Below are 18,888 nucleotides of genomic sequence, written 5' to 3'. Positions count from 1 at the left end.
TAGGGAGCAATCAAACCTTTGATTACTTGTTACTGTTGATGTGGCTGGAGAATTTGGTGGAGTCACAGTAGGGTCATATCAAATTGACATGCTTAAGCACTTGCCTAAAAGTAGGTCAGCAAGTTGAGTCATGGACCGAGTTCTAGTGGACTCTAAGTTGAGTAGTGGGAGCTCCACTTATTCTTCTCTCTAAACTTTTCCACATGGCCTCCCTCCACTCCCACTGTTAGCCTCTTAAGCTGACTTTTCCAAAGGTAGTCTCTTGAGTGCATTGATCTAAAAGTTGACTGAATTGACTTTTATTTCAGTTGTCCCTAAGCTTCTCAGGTACATGTACGCTAACTACCTACTTCTCATGTCCACAAGGGAAAAACAGCATCCTTTTCCAGTGCAGCTGAGTTCTGACAAATGGAACATATATGAATCCCCTTTTACATAGTCTTGTTTAATGGCTAGAGGATCTGAATCAAAGCTACTGCTGTTGTACTTCATGGTGATGGCACCTATTGCTCTTTATTTTAACTTACCTTTCATACCTCATCAATTCATTCCCTAGTTTATTTGGGAACTGCAACATTTCATTAATTGTATGTCCAAGGCATGAAGGACTCACAGTGAACACAATCAACATGACAGCCTGAGTGGGGGATTCAAGGGTTATCCCCTCTCTTAGTCCTATGTTCAGTCTGCACAGAAAGATTTATATTGCTTAGAATCAGAGATGCTCTGGTTCCTTTCAGTCTGCTGGAGGTAGATGGCACCTCTGAGGTCATTTTGTTGCATGGCATGACTGTCTGATTCATTTTTCTGTTTTTTTTTTTTTAATAGCAAAATGTATCTATGGAGGAAAAGTCCTTGCAGAAGGCCAGCGGATTTTAACCAAGAGTTGTCAGGAATGCCGAGTAAGTTTTAATCTTATGATCTCCATCACTTTTTGGGAAGGAACAAATATGTGAGCATTAGATAGGGGTCTGAGTAGGGTGTATTAGCCTGATACTAGTATGTTTTTTGTGGGTGGGGTTTTGAGGGGCAGGGATCTTTGTGGTGGGCTGGAATCTAAGATGGGGAGGCAGCTACTGCTATTGTGTGGCTAGTTCTTTGGCCAACTCTGGATCAGTAAACCTTAAGAATAGCTAAAGGGGAAGGTGTGAGTGGGCAGAGAGCCAACAGTTAATATGGGGCAGGTCTTATTTAGGGAAATGCAAAAAACCTTGTTTGGGTGAAGTTGCAAAATATATGTTGGGAAAAGATGAGAGATGAAGCTGGGATGATAGACAAGACAGTTGAGAAAGGATCTAGTTCAAACTTAATCTTAATCGGGATGGGGGGCCATTTGAAGGGTCTCATGATGAGGGTGTGTAAGTCATGATCAGTTTTGCATTTTCAAAGGTCACTATGATTGCAGTAAGGGGATTATTGGAGGAGCACTAGAGGAGAGGCTGAAAGTCAATTTTAATAATTTTAGGGAAGAAATTATCAAGTCCTGACCTAAGGCAATGACAAGGGAGAATAAAGACAAAAAGAGATTTGAGGGAAGTGGATATGGCTCAAGTGATAGAGCTTTCACCTACCATATGGGAGGACCCAGGTTCGATCCCTGGGGCCTCCTGGTGAAAAAAAAAAAGAAGAGAAAGCCTGCCCACATGGCTAGCCAGAGCCCACATGAGTGCCCGTGTGGTAAGCCAGTGCCTGTGCAAGTGAATCACGCAGCAAGACAATGATGAATCAAAAGAGAGACAAGGGGAGGGTCAAGGTGAAGTGCAGCAGAGACTAGAAACTGAGATGGAGCAATTGACAGGGAACCTTTCTCCACATCAGGGGTCTTCAGGATTAAATCCTTGTGAATCCTAGAGGAGAGAAAATGAGAAGAGAAGACAACACAGACCGCACAAATAGCAGGGCGGGAGGGAGAGAAGGGGGAAAAATAAATAACTAAAATCTTTTTTTAAAAAAAGAGACTTGAGAACCATTTAGAAAGTATAATTAAAGGGACTTGAAGGGTGATTGGATTTAGGGGACGGTATCATGATTGGGGGAAAGAGCTCAGGCAATGGATGTCCAGGTTACTGGGGTGGTGACAAGAGTTCTAGTTTGTATTTTTGGTTATAAGCAAAAGAAGCCTTCTCTGGCTAACTTAGGCAAAATTGGTTTTATCAGAAGGATTTTGGGGGACCCACAGGATCCCAAAAGGCCTGAGGACCAGGCTTAGGATTAGGTAGGGACCAGAGAGTCCTAGAAGTTAGGAAGCAGCAACCATAGCCACAGTGTAGTAGGGAGAAGGGTCTGGCAAGCACATCTCTGCTGTGAGGAAGGACTTCCAACCATTTCTACTGTCCTTGAGTTACTTATAAGAGATTTTGAAGTCTGGGGAGAGGGCATATGATTGGCAAAACTTCAGTCACGTGTCCAACCTGTGGTTGTTCAGGGTAAGAACAACCTACTATAACCTAGTTTATTAGTTAGACAGGCCAGTCCAGACTCAACCTAGAGGGGAATGACACAAAGGCATCAATACTAGGAGACCCAGTTCATCCTCCAAGGTAGAGGGGCATAGCATCTTGGGAGACCAACTACCATAAGACTTTGTGATAACATTTTCTACTTGAAACCACCCTCATCCTCCAACTACTCTCCCTTTCCCCTATACTATGATGGGGAATTTATTAACCCACAAGATAGTTCATTCCATAACTAGAAAATGTTAATAGTCAGAGAATTCCTTTAATTGGATGAAAATCCACCTCCTTGCAACTTCCACCCTGTGGCCTTACTTCTGCCCTCTGGAGAAGAAGAGGGTGAGCCCAGTTTCCCTTAAAATGTATTGTGCTTAAAATCTCAAGCTCTGTAGTCCTGGGTTTGTTACTGAAGTTCAGAGAACTTTGTATTCTTTTCCTCCATGGGGTTCCAGTGAGGAGTGTTGGAGAATATCAGTTTACATTATGAGGTCGAAGTGAGAGTCCTTACTTCTTGCATGCTTTTTTCCCTTCCCCCACCTCATCCTCTGCAAAGTAAGTAATGACAGTCAGAAGCATAAACGTTTGTCCTAGAGGAATATGGATGAGGCCGACTGTAACAAGAGCATGTTTTCTCCAGTGCCTTTTGTTGAGTGGCCTAGGCAAACACCCCTCTGCATTAGCTGCTTAGCGTTTGAGCAAAATAATAATGCTGCTTGCCTGTCTAATCCAGGTTCCCTAGATAACAGAGCCTGAGGCAAATGCTTTTTTATTGGTGCTTTGATTATTTATTTCTTGGTGGCGGTGGGAAGGGCAGCCCTAGGGACACAAGAGGGAGAGGCAGAGTGAAGTGAAGTAGGAAAGGGGTGAGAGCAAATACAAGGTGGTGCATTACAGAGCAGCTGCAGCTCTACGGCAAAACGGAGCTGGTTTTGTGGGACATCTGCAGAGAGACTGCACAGACCACTGCCTTTCAGAGTAGGTCGTGGTTGGGAGGAAAGACTCCTTCCTGGCTCCTGGCTCTCTTCGGCCATAGTCTGTCCCAGGTGTTAACTCTCCTGAACTTCCAGATTGTGCTACCCATTGAGAAAGCCAGAGTTTTCCTGGGGCCAGTCTGGTGGGTGTACAGGTGCGTGGTCTTTCTAGGTCAATGGATGCTGTGTGTATCAGCTCCTTTGTGTGGGCACAGCCAGTGACAGTGTGACAGTGAGGACTTCACCATCTTGGGGCCAACAAGGCAAGCTTGTTGGTGGGATGGTCCATAGCGTGGGGCTGGCACGTTACCTCCTAGGGATGTTGTGGGATTCAGTGGGATAAAGCATGTGAAGAACTTAGTACAGTGCTTGATACAGTGGGTGTCTCTGGCAAGGGTCTTATGACTCGGTTATCTGTTATCAGAGAGGTTCGAGGTGGACACCAAAGGGGCCCTCAGGAGATATGGATATGGATTTAAATGCCAACTTTGTGGCTAGTACTCACCACTGTTGCGGGCACATTTTTGGTGCTTACTTCCTTAGACTCATTTGTGTTCATTTTGTTTGGATTTCACAATTTAGAAAGAAGTTGGGGCATAGCTAATAAGTGAGTGGGAACTGAACCCATGTGGTCAGGCCCTCTGCCTCACCCCTTTCTCTCTGCCGCTGCTCCTGATAATGTTAAACTTATTTGGTAATACTTCTCATTTCTGTGTTTTGGAAGGATACATTCAGAAGAATTGAATAATCACTTTTCAGGCTACCTGAGAAAACCAAATTGGTCAGGCTATGGCCTATTGATTTCTTTGATAAAGGGTAGCATTTATAGAAGGCATAGAAGAACTTTGGGACACACACAAAGATGTTGTCAGGAAGGAAAGCGGTGGGTATAGGATGAGGGGACCTCAGCTTTCTCCCAAGCAGCTTTTCTCGAGTTAAGTCCTAACGTCCTGTGGTGTCTGCTTCATGTAATGAACTGACTTCTCTCCCCTGCATCTCAAATGGTACTAAGTATGTATTGTCTTTGGGAGAATCAAGGAAATATTTAGTCAAGCAATTTTCTCTATTTTGTGGTTCATATTTAATATAAGGAACCCCAGGTGACAAAAAGCTGCCTGGGGATCCCATCCATTTTCATTTATTTGGACTGATTTGAAAGCTTCAGCAACACTAATTATATAAGAAACAAACTTTCGTTTCAAATATTTTTACCAGGTGTTTCCAGAAGTTAACATGTTATTTTATTAAAAATCAAGATGAATGAACTCTCCTGGAATTCTTATTTAATTTTGCTCAATTATTGCTGCTCTGCAACATTTCTTTGGGCCAGCAATAGTATTTTGACTTAAAGATACACATTTTATATATTTTTAGAAATTCAGGTTGAAGCACAAACATTAGTAAAGACCTTGGAGGTATTTATATTTGCCCAGTGACATAGACATAGTCACTCTAAATGAGAAAGAATTGTATTTTTCCACCAACACAGAGCTCTAGGAGTCATAAAATAACCTATCCTAGTCAGGAAGACCTAGAAATGTTAATCATTAGTTACTTCTTACTAGAGATAGTTTTGAAAATCGAGTTAAAAAGAGTTTTGTGCCTAATTATGTAGCTGGACTAAATTATTTTGGTGGCACTTACACAGCTGTAATCAGAGTGTATATTATTTTCAAATTTATGCAAAAGTGTCTCCATTCAAACATTTGTAATTATGATCGTTTAGTATGTTAAAGGTTGATTAGCATTGTTGAGTGATTTAATCAGCAGTCAAAGCAAGCCCTTTTTATGAAAAGGAGAACCTTTCATGAGTGATTTTTTTTTTAAAAAGGTCTTCTATAGCATTTTATATATTTTTTTACTAAAGCAAATATATGATCATTATAGAAAATTTGGACTATAGAGAAAAAAAGTATTAGGAAGAAAATGAAAATCCCTCCAGAATTTCATCCCCTAGAGAGAATCCCTTTCAGCAATTTGATTTTTGATAGCATGAGTACACATTTCCCATCATCGTAGCTTGGGTTCTCCAAGAAGCAAAACTTAGCCTAACAATTTCATTTCAAGTGATTTATTAAGGTAGTGTTCCCAGGAGAGAAGGGTAAGGGCATGGAGGGATGCAGGATGGGGAAGGAGAAGAAGCCGAGCAAGGGTATGATTTCAAGTGAAAGGTCCAGATGTAACCTGATACCACCAAGTGTTCTGGAAGATAAATAGCACCCTAGAGATTGTCACTTTTTTGAGACAGAGGACCTCCCACACCAGTTTTTGGCTTTGCACCATGGGTGGAGAGCGTAGAACTTCCAGGTAACTTCTGGCTCTCTGCACTGGCAAGGTGGCTCCAATGCCCAAAAGCAACCCTCTGAACATGGCAGGTCTAGCCATTAGCAGAAAAGCAAGCAGTAGCCAGGGGGTGAGCACACAGAACTGGTAAAAGGCAACCAACAGTACCTGCCACTCTTGTTTACCCTGAGTGGCAGTAGATCATGAATAAGTATAATGATATTGAAGGATAGTGTTAGATGTAGTTAAGGTAAATTATTTAACATTTAGTTTATGCTGCTGACAGTCAAGGTTACCTAACTTTTATTGATTTTAGTTTGATTCCCTGTTGCAGAAATGAAGACGCATCTGGTAGGGACACTGGCTAGGTGTTACCTATCATGGCTTGGATTGAGGGCTGAGAATGGAATGTAGCTGAAAAGGGGGCCAAAAATGAATAGCAGGGCCAATTCTCAGATATTAGGGCCAGTTTAAGAAAGAGTAAGGCAAAAAGTAAGAGGCTTAGGTACCCTGGAATAGATTGGGAAATGAAATGCAAAGGGAAGAAGAAAATACAAGACAAAGAATGTTAGAGGCTGGACTTCGTGAACTGAAAATTATGAGAAAGTAGAGGAAGGAAACTATGGTATAAATAATCCAAAAGATGAATAGGTGGAAATTAAATTATATTTGACATTTAAATTTATGTTTATGCTCATATTTGAGAATGGTTGCACCTGATACAATGCCAAACTAAAAAACTGTGGGACCACTGGAATGCTAGAGCCTATTGGAGATAGAAAACTCAGTCTCTCTTCCATCCTTCTTGGCTGTTCAACTCCATCTTCTTCTCCCATCTATGTTCAGATGGCCTTTTGGCCTTAAATGAGACTTACTCCTCTCAAGCTTGCTTTTTGGTTGAATTAAAAACTCCTTAAGAATGGGAGAGAAAAATGAAATGTTTTAGATTAAATAGGACTGTCAAACCTTTTTTCTGGTAATTAATGGATTAATTTTAAAATGCAGAGTAAAACTAAATACAGATGCTGGTACTGTCAACAAAGAGGCTCTTAGGTGAAGTGAAGTCAAAATGATTCATGGGAAGCAGATTTGAATTAACTGATAGAGCATCTGTCTACCATATGCGAGGTCCAGTGTTCAAACCTTGGGCCTCCTGACTGGTGTGGTGAGTTGGCCCACGCTCAGTTCTGATGCACTCAAGGAGTGCCATGCCATGCAGGGGTGTCCCCATGTAGGGGAACCCCATGTGCAAGGAGTGTACCCTGCAAGGAGAGCTGCCCCACTTGAAAAAAAGCACAGCCCGCCCAGGAGTGGCGGGCGCCACATACACGGAGAACTGACGCAGCAAGACGATGCAACAAAAAGAGACACAGAGAGCAGACAACCGGTGGGGGGGGGGGGGGGGGAATAAATTAAAAAAATAAATCTTAAAAAAAGATTCAGTTGCTGAATGTTTAGTATTTTATTATAATTGATTTTATTTGTATCTAGGGAAGAATCTAGTGCTCATCTAACTGACCCTCTTTCAGCTCATTCATACTCTTGCTCTTCTCTGGTTCCTCTGCCAGGGAGGTCTCTTCTTTTTCTGTCATTCAGGTTCCCTCAAATGTGGCCTTTTCTCTGTCGTTGGTTCCCATCTGTGCAGAATTAATCATTTTCCCATGACACTTTATAATACCTTTGTTAGAGCACATATTTTAGCACTTACTGTACTGCATTATAGTTTCTAATTTAAGAGGTTTTTTTAAAAAAAATGTATCCATCCAACCTACGAGCTTATAGAGGGTGAGGAAGGCGTCTTATTTATCTTTAAGTTCACAGTGCCTGCTTATCCAGTGTGTCCTTGAGCTGGCTCATATAAGCTTATTAAAGCTGACTGCATATAACTCTTTCCACCTCTGCATTCAGTGACCTCATGTTGGTGGCTCAAAATTGGTCATTGTGGGAGTATTTATATCATGGAAATCAATAAAAATTACAAATTGGGGCTCTTCTGCCCAAGAGCAGTGTTGAAAAGTCTATCAGCACACCACTGCTAGCGTCCTTTCTCCTATACAGAAGATGCTCAAAAATCATTTGTTGAAATTGAAACTCTTTTGATATAAAACAAGAAATTTGCCTTCTCTTCCAGGAGTGGCATCAATTTAATTAGCATGTTTGTCATTATTAGTGGAGTTCCTGCGAGTGTTGTTAATAACTGTGGGTTATTATCACTGCAGGCTATTAACAATGAGCATTGTACGTTTATATGATGGACTAAAAATATCAACATCTTTTTGTTTCCCTAATATTTGGCTTCCAGGGAGGAGTTCTAGTAAAAATTACAGAAATGTGTCCTCCTTTGAACTGCTCAGAAAAGGATCACATTCTTCCTGAGAATCAGTGCTGCAGTGTTTGCAGAGGTAAGCAACTTGGTGGTGAGTTGTGTTCAGGTGGGGATGCTGGGGACCGTGGGTTAGGTGAGGGTGTAATGACTTGTGTGCTGATGAGAACATGCGTTCAGAACTGTTTCACTGTTTAGGAACTTGCACATACTATTTTCCTTTCTTTGTCGTAATTTCCTCAATTGTAAAATGAGGATAATAATAATATCTATTTCATAGGACTGCTGTGAGGATTAAATGGTATAATGCATAAGCACTTAGAATCATACCCACACTGATAAATGTTCACTAAATGATAGTTCCTATAATGGTTTTTATAAAGATCACTATTGTTATTATATTTTTCTCATGAGTTGGATTGGGAAACTTTCTTTTCATTCCCTTCTGTGGGCCAATTCCCACATCTGACAGAAAATGATTTATGGTGAATTCCTACCTACAAATTAGACTTATATGCATTTATTTTTACTTCTTGCAAGGGATAAAAATTCAAGTAAGTAACATGTACTTGGCAATTATTTCTTGGGCAGAAATTGTTTTTCCCTCTTCCTGTAATTCCCTTCCCCAAATTTGTTCTTATTTCTTCAAGCCCCAGATGAAATATCACTTCCTCTCTAAAATTTCTTACCCCGGTAGTAGTAGATAGAATATGAGAACCTAGAATTCATTCAAAATCTTAAAAAGCAAATCCAGTAATCTCATAGCTAGCAATATAAGATGATACCCATCATGGATACTTCTCATCTTCTTAAATACCCGCAGAGTTAGATCTTTTGTGGTTTACTTTTGAAGCTTCCAGAGATAAGGAGAATATAAAACATAGTGATTTAGCTCAGGGAATATCATATATTACTTTTATCCATCTTTTCTCTAGTAAATATTTTCTGTGAAGGGTCACATAGTAAATATTTTAGGATTTGTGGGCTAGGAGGTCTCTACTACAATCACTTCAGGCTGCCATTTGTAGCACAAAGGCAGGCAGCACAGGCATGAGGTCAATGAATAGGTATAGCTGTGTGCCAATAAAACTTTAAAAAACAGGTGGCAGCTTATAATTTTCTGACCCCTGCTCTAGCATCTTTTGGTATAAAAAAATGTTGTATATTTCATCTTGGTTTGTTTCCACCTTAGGCTGAATACCGTTTCTGTAGGTAGGCCTGAGAGAGCTATATTTTGATAAGTTTCTAAGGAAAAATTAGAACCTCAGTAGCCAAAACTGGCTCTTAGAATCAGTGCCATACTAATTTTACTATCGGAGTATCTGCCCTGACTTGTCTGCTTTCAGGGCTGCAAGCATATTTGTAGCTGGAATGCTGTAGAAAGCCCTTAAGAATGAGTGGACTTTTCACAGGGAGGCATTTATTAGTAACTGATAGGTTTGTTAGGTAGGTCTTATAACTTAACTCAAAATCCATCACTTGCTATTTGTTGAGGTGCCAAGTGGGACTTAGTTTATATAAATCCTTTCTGATTTGATGGTTTCATTCAGGCAGAATCATTGACTGGTCCACAGAAATACAAGAGTTTCATTGCTCTGACTGAATTTACAACAGACCAGGTGCCACAACTGCTTTTAGCTCCTCTCCAGAATCCATGTCCTTCTTTAGCAGTGAAGATAAAGAAGGTTGTGACATCTCATTGAAAAGTGGTCTCATGGAGGGCTCCCACTATTAGCACACTTGTAGCTTTTATCAATTCTGACTCAGATTTGCATGGGAAGTGGGAGGCATGTATAAGCTCCTTCACAGATTGAAATTAAGGACTCTCCTTCTTCTTCATACCTGTTTCCTTCTTGGTTAGGAAGACACTAGCTCTTTTGTTTGGTAGGTGATGGGTTTTCACGTGTATATGTGGGTATGTGTGCATGAAGGGATGGGGAGGTGAGAGAGAGTAAGAATTATTTATGCTTTTTGACAACTTCACATTTTGTCCATAACTGGAATATGTCTTTAGAAAAAATAGGGTTGGGGGGAGGGACTTCTTATAAGGGGTGGAGTAAATTAAACCATTGGGTGTGTGAGGTTCTCTGGGGTGTCTCCTAGTCTACTCCCATTTCAGGAGGAAGTAGGAGTAGAATAGGAGACATGCAGGAAGCATTATTTTTATCCAAGACCTGTTTCAGTACCACCTGCTGTTGTTATCTCCTTCTTTGCTGTTGACTCCCCTGGGGGCTATTATCTGGTACCCATAGCAGAGAGAAGCCCCAAACATCCAGCTCACATCCACATGCTGGGCTTCGCCTGTAAATAGACAATCAGAAAACAAAAGATGTATTTGTCTAGGCACCAGGGTATTCTTTATATCTATGGCAAAAGAATCAGTCCAGAAGAACCCAAAGGTCTATGGTCTTGAACGATGCTTTCCAGGAATTTTACTCCTTATTTCCTAATTCCAATTTATTTTACAAGAGAATCTTTAAAAATAACATAATCCTTAGAAGTCACAATACTGAGGGAAATCTTTTCCCCTCTGACTTCTTTTTTGTTTTTTACCTTTTCTCCATGTTCATGTTTTCTAAATAGAGTGTTAAAATAGGAGGAGAGTTTGTCAATTACTGTTTTGACAAGAGTTGGGGCCTTTTCTAAGGTAAATTATACGGTTCTTCTCACCTTCTCCTCCTTTTCCCTCTCTACAGCAGAACGTAATGAAAAGGTGAAAAACACTCAATTTCTATGTAAAGTAATTTTTATCCTGCATTTGGAAAGCCTGTGCAGTTTGCTTTGTGGACTGAGAATGTCTGTGGAATGCCAGACAGCAAGTGAACAGAGAAGAAAGAAAGGGACAATTATTGGACTTAGATGAGCTGAAATGTGTATTTCCAGGATGAATACAGTGGTATGGATTCTGCCACTCTGATGTTATTGATTATAAAAAACTGAAATGGCTGTAGCCTTTTGAGACTTTAACCAAAGTCCCTTCAATTAACATACTTATTTTCCCTCTTTGTCTTACTATGAGCATTAGGTTATTAGTGTGAGGGAAATCATCCCTGAAGAATGAAAGCATTATTCCTCAGAAGTGTAAGCCAAATGTTTGTCATGCTTGCTTGGGGAATTTGAACTTCTGCAAGGTTTATTTTCATCAGCCCTCTATCTGTAGAGGCTTAGACTGGGAATGTGAGAAAGCTGCTAGAGTGCTTTTTACTTTCTGACTCCAAGTGGCTGGTTGTATAATATCTGTAAAGCTCTCCTACTTTAAAAAAAATAATGTTTTATTTAATCACCATATTCTATGAATTGATTTTATAAACTTAGGACACAAGGAAAGGGTGGAGATTCATTCCTATCTCATAGAAAGTTTGTTATTCTGATGTCAATAACTTTAAATAGGATTATCTTCAGTACCAGCTGATAGGGTCTATATAGTTTGCATATGAAAATAACATTAGTGAAGCAGACTTGGACCAGTGGTTAGGGTGTCCGTCTACCACATGGGAGGTCCACGGTTCAAATCCCGGGCCTCCTTGACCCGTGTGGAACTGGCCCATGTGCAGTGCTGATGCGCACAAGGAGTGCCGTGCCACGCAGGGGTGTACCCCACATTAGGGGAGCCCCATGCGCAAGGAATGCGCCCCATAAGGATAGCCGCCCAGCGTGAAAGAAAGTGCAGCCTGCCTCGGAATGGGGCCGCACACATGGAGAGCTGACACAACAAGATGACGCAACAAAAGAAACGCAGATTCCCTTGCTGCTGATAAAAACAGAAGTGGACAAAGAAGACACAGCAAATAGACACAGAGAACAGACAATTGGGGGGTGGGGTGGGAAGAGAAATAAATAAATAAATAAATCTTTAAAAAAAGAAAAAAAAATAACATTAAATCCATTTTGCTCAGTTTCTCCAAGTAGGATTCACACTTGATTATGAAGCCAATTTCTTTTCACCGTAATCCTGGGTTATGCCAAATGCTGTAACTACCCCCTCTGCCCTTTAGAGAGGAATGAAGGTGATTCAGCTGAACAGTGATTGAACTCACATGACCATTGGTGCAGGAAAGAACTACAAACAATTAGGTAAGACACATGCAAAAGAAATAGAGGTGATGGACATTGGCAGGGAGAGGCTGCTTTGCAGTAGCTGGGGCCCAAGGTCTCAGCTACCAGTGGCACCACCCAGAACAGTCTTCATTACTGCCGCTTCTCTGACTTCTCAAGAGAACTGGTGTCAGCAGAATGAAATTTGTTTATGCTTATCATTACCTTGGGGTAATAACTATATCAGGAGCTTGTTCATTTCAAGTGTGAGGCCATGAGGTAGAAGAGAGGGAATGCACACCAGAGTGACATCCATACTCCTGCCCGGAAAGAAGCAATAAAAGCGTGCATGTACCTGCAGCAGAAAGATTGTTCGAGAACCTGGTGTTCTCAGTTAAAAGGGGAGAAGGGCGGTTAGCCAACAACCTTACCAGGTATTCTCAGGACTGCTCCAGGAAATCATGCCAATCATTTGGCCCATCCCAGAATTCTTGACATACTCCTCAGGGCTTTATCCCTCTTATAACTAATTCTAATTGTATCTTCAATGTTGTCAATAAATTTGGAGGGTTTTGTTGCATATTTATGACTTTCAGTGTTGGGAAAAAAGTTCTTTCTGACATCTGTTCCCAGTATGTTTATCTGTAATTTTAATTCATGCTCACTTGCCTTTTCATCTGGCGTGGACTGAAGTTAGTTGATATTATTTGCACTATTTAAGATTTTATGCCCTTCAATTAAATCCTCCAAAAGAGTCTTGGTATCACACAAAAAATTTTCAGTCTTTCTCAACATTTTAGGTGGATTTGTAAATGAAATGGTTTAGAGAGATGATTTCAGGGTATTTGAGATGAAAGAAGCCTGGAAAGGGGGCCTTTAATGAAAATGTAAGCTAGTACCTAAATAGAGGAACTGGTAGTTTGTAGATAGGCCAGATCTTTTGCATGTTGTTAGATGGGATCGGGTCAAGTGCGGAAAAATAAGTCTCTGCAGCTATGGGCTAAAGTGGAATGGAAAGACAAGGCTGCAACTTCAACCTTGAAGGATGGAAAAGGATGTTTGAAGGGAGAGTGCATCTCAGGGAGTATATGAAGTCTGTGTCCCTGAAAGAGCCACAGTGGATCGGGGTCTATGAAGCATCTTGAATGAGGCATGTTGCCTCCAGAGAGAGGACCAGAGATGAACACTGGACTGCATCAGACAGGAAGGCCCTTCTGCTGTTGACTATTTTAGAAGAAATCAGTTGTTTTCTAAGACATTACCTTTGAGCATCTGGAGCTCAGGCTCTAAACATCATTCCTGTGGTGCAACCCACTGTACACATGAAACCACAGGAATGTTTTGGCTCCTCAAGGACCCAGAACTCTTTAGTTCTTTTATAGTACGTCTGTTGGTCCTAGAGAAATTAAGTCCTGCCCATGGGCAAGTGACCTGTTTACTCCTTTTTCTGAAAGAAGTCATAGTAGGTAAATCATAAAGATGTCCAACATTGACTGTAGGAGTCACAGGTAAAGCTGAAATGGGTATATGGTCTTGCCAGTGTTAATTGTAAAGGGGACAGATTGGTATCTGAAGAGCAGCAGTGTGGAGGACCTCATTATAATAGAGTAGAGCAATGAATTTAAAGAAAGCAAATTGTCTTTGCTGGTGCTATTGTTGCTTCCACTGGCAACAAAATTTTGGATATGGAGCTGCTGCTGGGGAGTCCAAATTCCAGACTGCTCCCAACCAGGGGAGAAAGAGTATCACCCCACATTTATGTTTCTTCATTAATTTCTTTGAACATGGCATGGAAACATGCATGCTGCTCCCTTTGTCTGGAAATCCAACTCTTTGTCCAACTAAATTCATCCTTCAAGTCTCCTCTTTAATACCTTATGTCAGGACCCTTCTCTGTGATACATTCTTGGAACACCTTTCCTTTTCCCTTGTTATGCTCAAAGTAGTTGTCCCTGCTGGAGAATTGCCTGGGCACATGGTAGGTGCTTAATAAATATTTGTTGGATGAATGACTGAATGGCATCTATCCTAGGAACCAAAATTAAGGAGGTGGCCTGAGTAAAGTCTGGAGCCTCCTTTCAGCAGGTTATGTGTCTGTGTTGGAGTGTCTGTTCCTGTTTCCCTCTTGATTTTGAGCTCCAAGGGGGTCTTACTCATCTTGGTGCTTCAAACATGGGTGGTTTTCTGTTGTGAGACAGGCTATTTATCTGCCAACTTTAAGTCTTCAATCAGAGAGTAATCACAGAATGTTCCTTAGAGAAAGAATGTTTTTTTTTTGGCAAGGGTCAAGGCATTTCATGGACTAGAAATTTTGCATTAATGGATGATGGAGTACTGGTTCTCCTCAGGCCAGGGTCATTGTTTCTTGAATGCCCTTTGATGATTAAAATCATGACTGGAAAGTTTGGGAGTGGTTGAGAGAGATTGGATTTTGGAATTAAAATTGGGTTTATATCAATATTTCACTCCTCACCTGATGAGGATTAATCATTAAGTCAGCAAATATATACTGAGTTCCTCTCATGTTCTGGATATTGTCTTAAGCACAGAGTAAATACATTTATACCATCCTTTCTCTTGTAGAACTGAGCCTCTAGTGGGGAGATAGACATTCAACAAATAAAGACAAAAATAAACACATAATCACTAGTTGTGATAATTGCTTTGAAGGAAAAGAAAATGTAGTATGTGAGAGAATAACAGGAGGCTTAATTTAGATGGAGGGGGAGGGGCAAGGAAGGCTTCTCTGTGTAGCTTGACATTTAGTTGGGAGAGTAGAAATTAGCCTGGCAGGGATGGGTAATATTGTTCTAAGTAGGTGGAACACATTTATAAAGACCCCAAATCAGGAAAGAGATTGGCATACTGGGAGAATTAAAAGAAAAGCCATGTGGTTAGAGGGCAGAGAATAAGTGACAGAAGGGGCCTTGCCTGTTGCTTTAAGCCAAAATTAAGGACTTTGTATTTTTTCGTAAGGAAAATGGGAAGTCCTGGAGGGATTTGTAAGTGGAGAGTGACATGATTTAATGTTTCAAAGGACTCATTCGTGTAGAAAATGTATTAGAGGCAGACAAGATGGGAAGCAGGAAGGCAAATGAGGTGATGTTCATTTGAGAGATGATTGTCGTTTGGAGTAGGATGGGCTTTTCTTGTGGAGTAGAAGAGAAATAGATAAGATTCAAGAGATATTTATGAAATGAAATGAACACGACTTGGGGAGAACCAACTGGTGCAGAGTGAGGGGAAAGAGGACTCCTGGTTTTCTGGTTTGGGTGGATAAAGATGCTTCAGGTGGATATGGAGAATCTGGGGAATGTGGATTTGGGAGGTAACCTCAAGAGTTCTGTTTGTCCAGGTGAGCTTTGAGATGTCTATGAGGACATCCAAATGGAAAGTCAAGGGGGCTACTGGCTTTAATGGCATAAAATATGTAAAGTGGGGCATGCTTGACACTGAAGACTGTGTTGCTTCCAGTTCTCTTGGAGAGGGCTGTGGCCCTCATTCATGCCTCTGGAGAAGGGTGGATCTTCTCCACCAGAGGTCGGAAATGATTGGGCACAATTGTTGGACCAGACTCAATTTCTGCTAAAAACAGGATACAAAACCTGCAATTGGGTCCTAAATGAACTTATTTTTTAAAAAACTACAGGACCTGGAAGGGTTGAGCTCCAAGGACATCTACAAGAAAAAAATCATTAATAGCCATTTATGGTCCCAGATATTTAAATCTCAGAGGAAGTGTTTTCTTAGTGGTCCTAGCAAGGACATGATTCTGCCACTTACTGGCTGTGTTTTACCTTGGGTAAATTACTAAAGCCTCAGCCACATTTTACTAATCTGTAGAAAGTAATGTTTCAGGGGTTTTTGTGAGGTTTTAATGAAGCAATGTATGTAACATGGTTAGCACTATGTCTCTAGCATGTTGGAAGAACTTAATAAATAGCAGCTTTTATAATTAAGGTGTTTCTGTATTGTGCCAGTCATAGTTAAAAGACATCATTGTGTGCTTCTAAATATAAGTGAATGATTCTAAAGACTCTAGAGTCACAAATTAAAAATAGTCAAGTAAAAGAATATAAATATTAGGAGGCTTATTTATCTGTGTGTGTTCTATAATGTCACAGCTTCTATTCTGTAAAAAATGAAAAAGAAATTGCTTTAAAAAAGGGCGACTTTGCTGCAACTCATGCATCAGATTGCGTTAATAATAAGCAGCCAAAGAAAAATCAGTGCCGAGGTCTATCTGGAGGATTTGAGGGAAGAGACTGGGCAGCAAGAGAAGACAAATATCCAGGAAGGGAAGCATCTGCATCTTAAATGTCATGCTGTTCAGACATATCAGATAAGAAAGACAGAGCCCTTACGAAGATCATGAAATGTGGGTCATTAATTGAGGGTTTATGACTTGGCGGCCATCTGAGACATTGAGGGTTGCTTTTAAAACATGATGATGTCCAGCTGAGATTATGAAATTGGTCTAAAATGAAATTATAGTGATAGTTGCACAACTATGTAATCTACTAAAAATCATTGAATTGTATACCTAACCATGGGTTCTGTATATATCTATACTTAACATACATACTGTATATATCTATACTTACATACATGTTATATATGTATGTATATATATATACATACATGTATATGTAAATTGTACTTCAATAAAACTATTTGGAGAAGGAAAAACGGTGATCAGCAAACCAGCCCCAATGATGCCATCTGGTTGGTTTAGAAGGGAGCATTGCATGCCACTATAGATTCACTCATTGATTCAGTCATTCATTCATTTGTCCATCTATACTCCTACTTGTCCATTTGTCCATCTGTCTATAAGCTATCTATCCATGCAACTTTACTTCTATGGGAAGGACTCAGTTGAGAGAAATAAATCAAATATAGACCCTGTAGCAGTTTGATATGGTTATGAATTCCAAAAATAAATACTGGATTATGTTTGTAATCTGGTCTGTACCTGGGTGTGACTGAGTTATGTTTAGGACTTTGATTGGGCCACGTCATTAGGGCATTGAGTCCCCACCCTTTGGTGGGTGGGGACACACAGATAAAAGGCATGGCAAAGGACAGAACTGAGGGTTCTTAATGTTGGAGTTTTGATGTTGGAATTTGATACTGAAGTCTTAAGCTAGAGCCCTGGGGAAAGAGACAGCCATTCACCTGATAGTCTATAGCTGACCTTATGGAGAGAGGCAAAGCCAAGGGAGCCTCATAGCCTACAGCTGTCCTTGTGGAGAAAATAGAGGCACTGAGCCCAGAGGAACCCAGGAAGCCTGAACCCTTGCTGCTGTCGGCAGCCATCTTGCTCCAACATGTGAAAATGGACTTTAGTGAGGGAAGTAACTTATGCTTTATGGCCTGGCATCTGTAAGCTCCTACCCGAAATAAATACCCTTTACAAAAAACAACTAATTCCTGATATTTTGCATCAGTACCCCTTTGGCGGACTAATACAGACCCTGACTTCAAGAAGTTAGAGAGATTGAAGTTATGATATTTGGTTAAGAAGATTTGGGATGACCCAGTAGAAAATGGGTATTTTTTGTGTGTGAATGAAAGGAAACCTGAATTATAGTCTGTTTGAATCTACAAATGCAAAAGGGATGTTTTCTTTATCTTCTGGACTATAGGCTGCTTAGGAATTTCTTGCTCTTCAAAAATGAGTGGAATAGCACAGAGATTAAGAACTATGGCCTCAGTCAGATTTGGGGTTGCGTTTGGTGCTGTGTACTTTCCACAAGTGTACTGACTTCTTCAAGCTGAAGTTGACATATCTGTAAATGGAGATAATAATAATAGTCTCATAGGTTTCATAATAGAATTAAATCTGATAATGCATGTAAAACACTTAGCTGAGTACCTAGCATATAATATGCTCCATAAATATTAATTATTGTTGTGATTATACCTGTGTCAGATTATTTGAGGTTCTTCAAATTTGCATTGCCCTTCTTCCTCAAAGCTTGGAGTTGTATTCCTGCTATTTCAATCTGTGTCCTGCCCCTCATGTTTCTACCTATTATAAGCCAGGGTTCAAATTTTGCACCATCTGGAAGTGATCTCTCCTCTGAAACACTATGACATTTGTCGGGAAGCGGACTTGGCCCAGTGGTTAGGGCATCCATCTACCACATGGGAGGTCCGCGGTTCCAGCCCCGGGCCTCCTTGACCTGTGTGAAACTGGCCCACGTGCAGTGCTGATGCGCGCAGGGAGTGCTGTGCCATGCAGGGGTGTCCCTGCGTAAGGGAGCCCCACGGACAAGGAGTGTGCCCCATAAGGAGAGCTGCCCAGCGTGAAAGAAAGTTCAGCCTGCCCAGGAATGACACCGCACACATAGAGAGCTGACACAATAAGATGATGCAAGAAAAAGAAATACAGATTCCTGTGCCGCTGATAAGGATAGAAGCAGACAAAGAAGAACACGCAGCAAATAGACACAGAGAACAGATAACTGGAGCGGGGGATAGGGGGAGGGGGGAGGGGAGGAGAGGGGGAGAGAAATAAATAAATCTTTAAAAAAACATTTGTCGTGCTCATATCTCACTTAACACAGATTCCTTGATTTGGAGTTTGTAATTTCTCAGCAATAAGAGAATATATTTTAAACATTGTTATATTTTCCCCTGAGGCTTGCATAGTAGCCCACAGTAAAGATGCTCCATAAATACGAAGTAAATATTCAATAAATGTTGTTTAAGTGAAGTCCTGCATTAATTAAAAAAAAAAAACAACTTGTTTTTGGCACAAGTGGATTTGACTTTGAGGTCAGATTGTCCCATAAGCTTTTCACGTCTCCTTGTA

General features: G+C 40.7%; 1 protein-coding gene across 2 annotated transcripts in view; it reads left to right on the top strand.

Annotated features, from left to right (window-relative positions):
* The window catches only part of NELL1 (neural EGFL like 1), a 1,045,701-nt gene that overhangs the window by 300,421 nt on the left and 726,392 nt on the right, over positions 1–18,888 (top strand). For both annotated transcript variants that reach the window (XM_058305642.2, XM_058305643.2), the window contains exons 10-11: positions 829–902; positions 8,013–8,112. In XM_058305642.2, coding sequence (XP_058161625.1) covers positions 829–902; positions 8,013–8,112 — 174 coding nt within the window. The remainder of the gene's footprint in view (positions 1–828; positions 903–8,012; positions 8,113–18,888) is intronic.

Source organism: Dasypus novemcinctus, chromosome 10 (assembly GCF_030445035.2).
Source record: "Dasypus novemcinctus isolate mDasNov1 chromosome 10, mDasNov1.1.hap2, whole genome shotgun sequence".
NCBI lineage: Eukaryota > Metazoa > Chordata > Mammalia > Cingulata > Dasypodidae > Dasypus > Dasypus novemcinctus.
The sequence above is the reverse complement of the archived record's forward strand: the minus strand, read 5'-3'. Positions and strand labels throughout refer to the sequence as shown.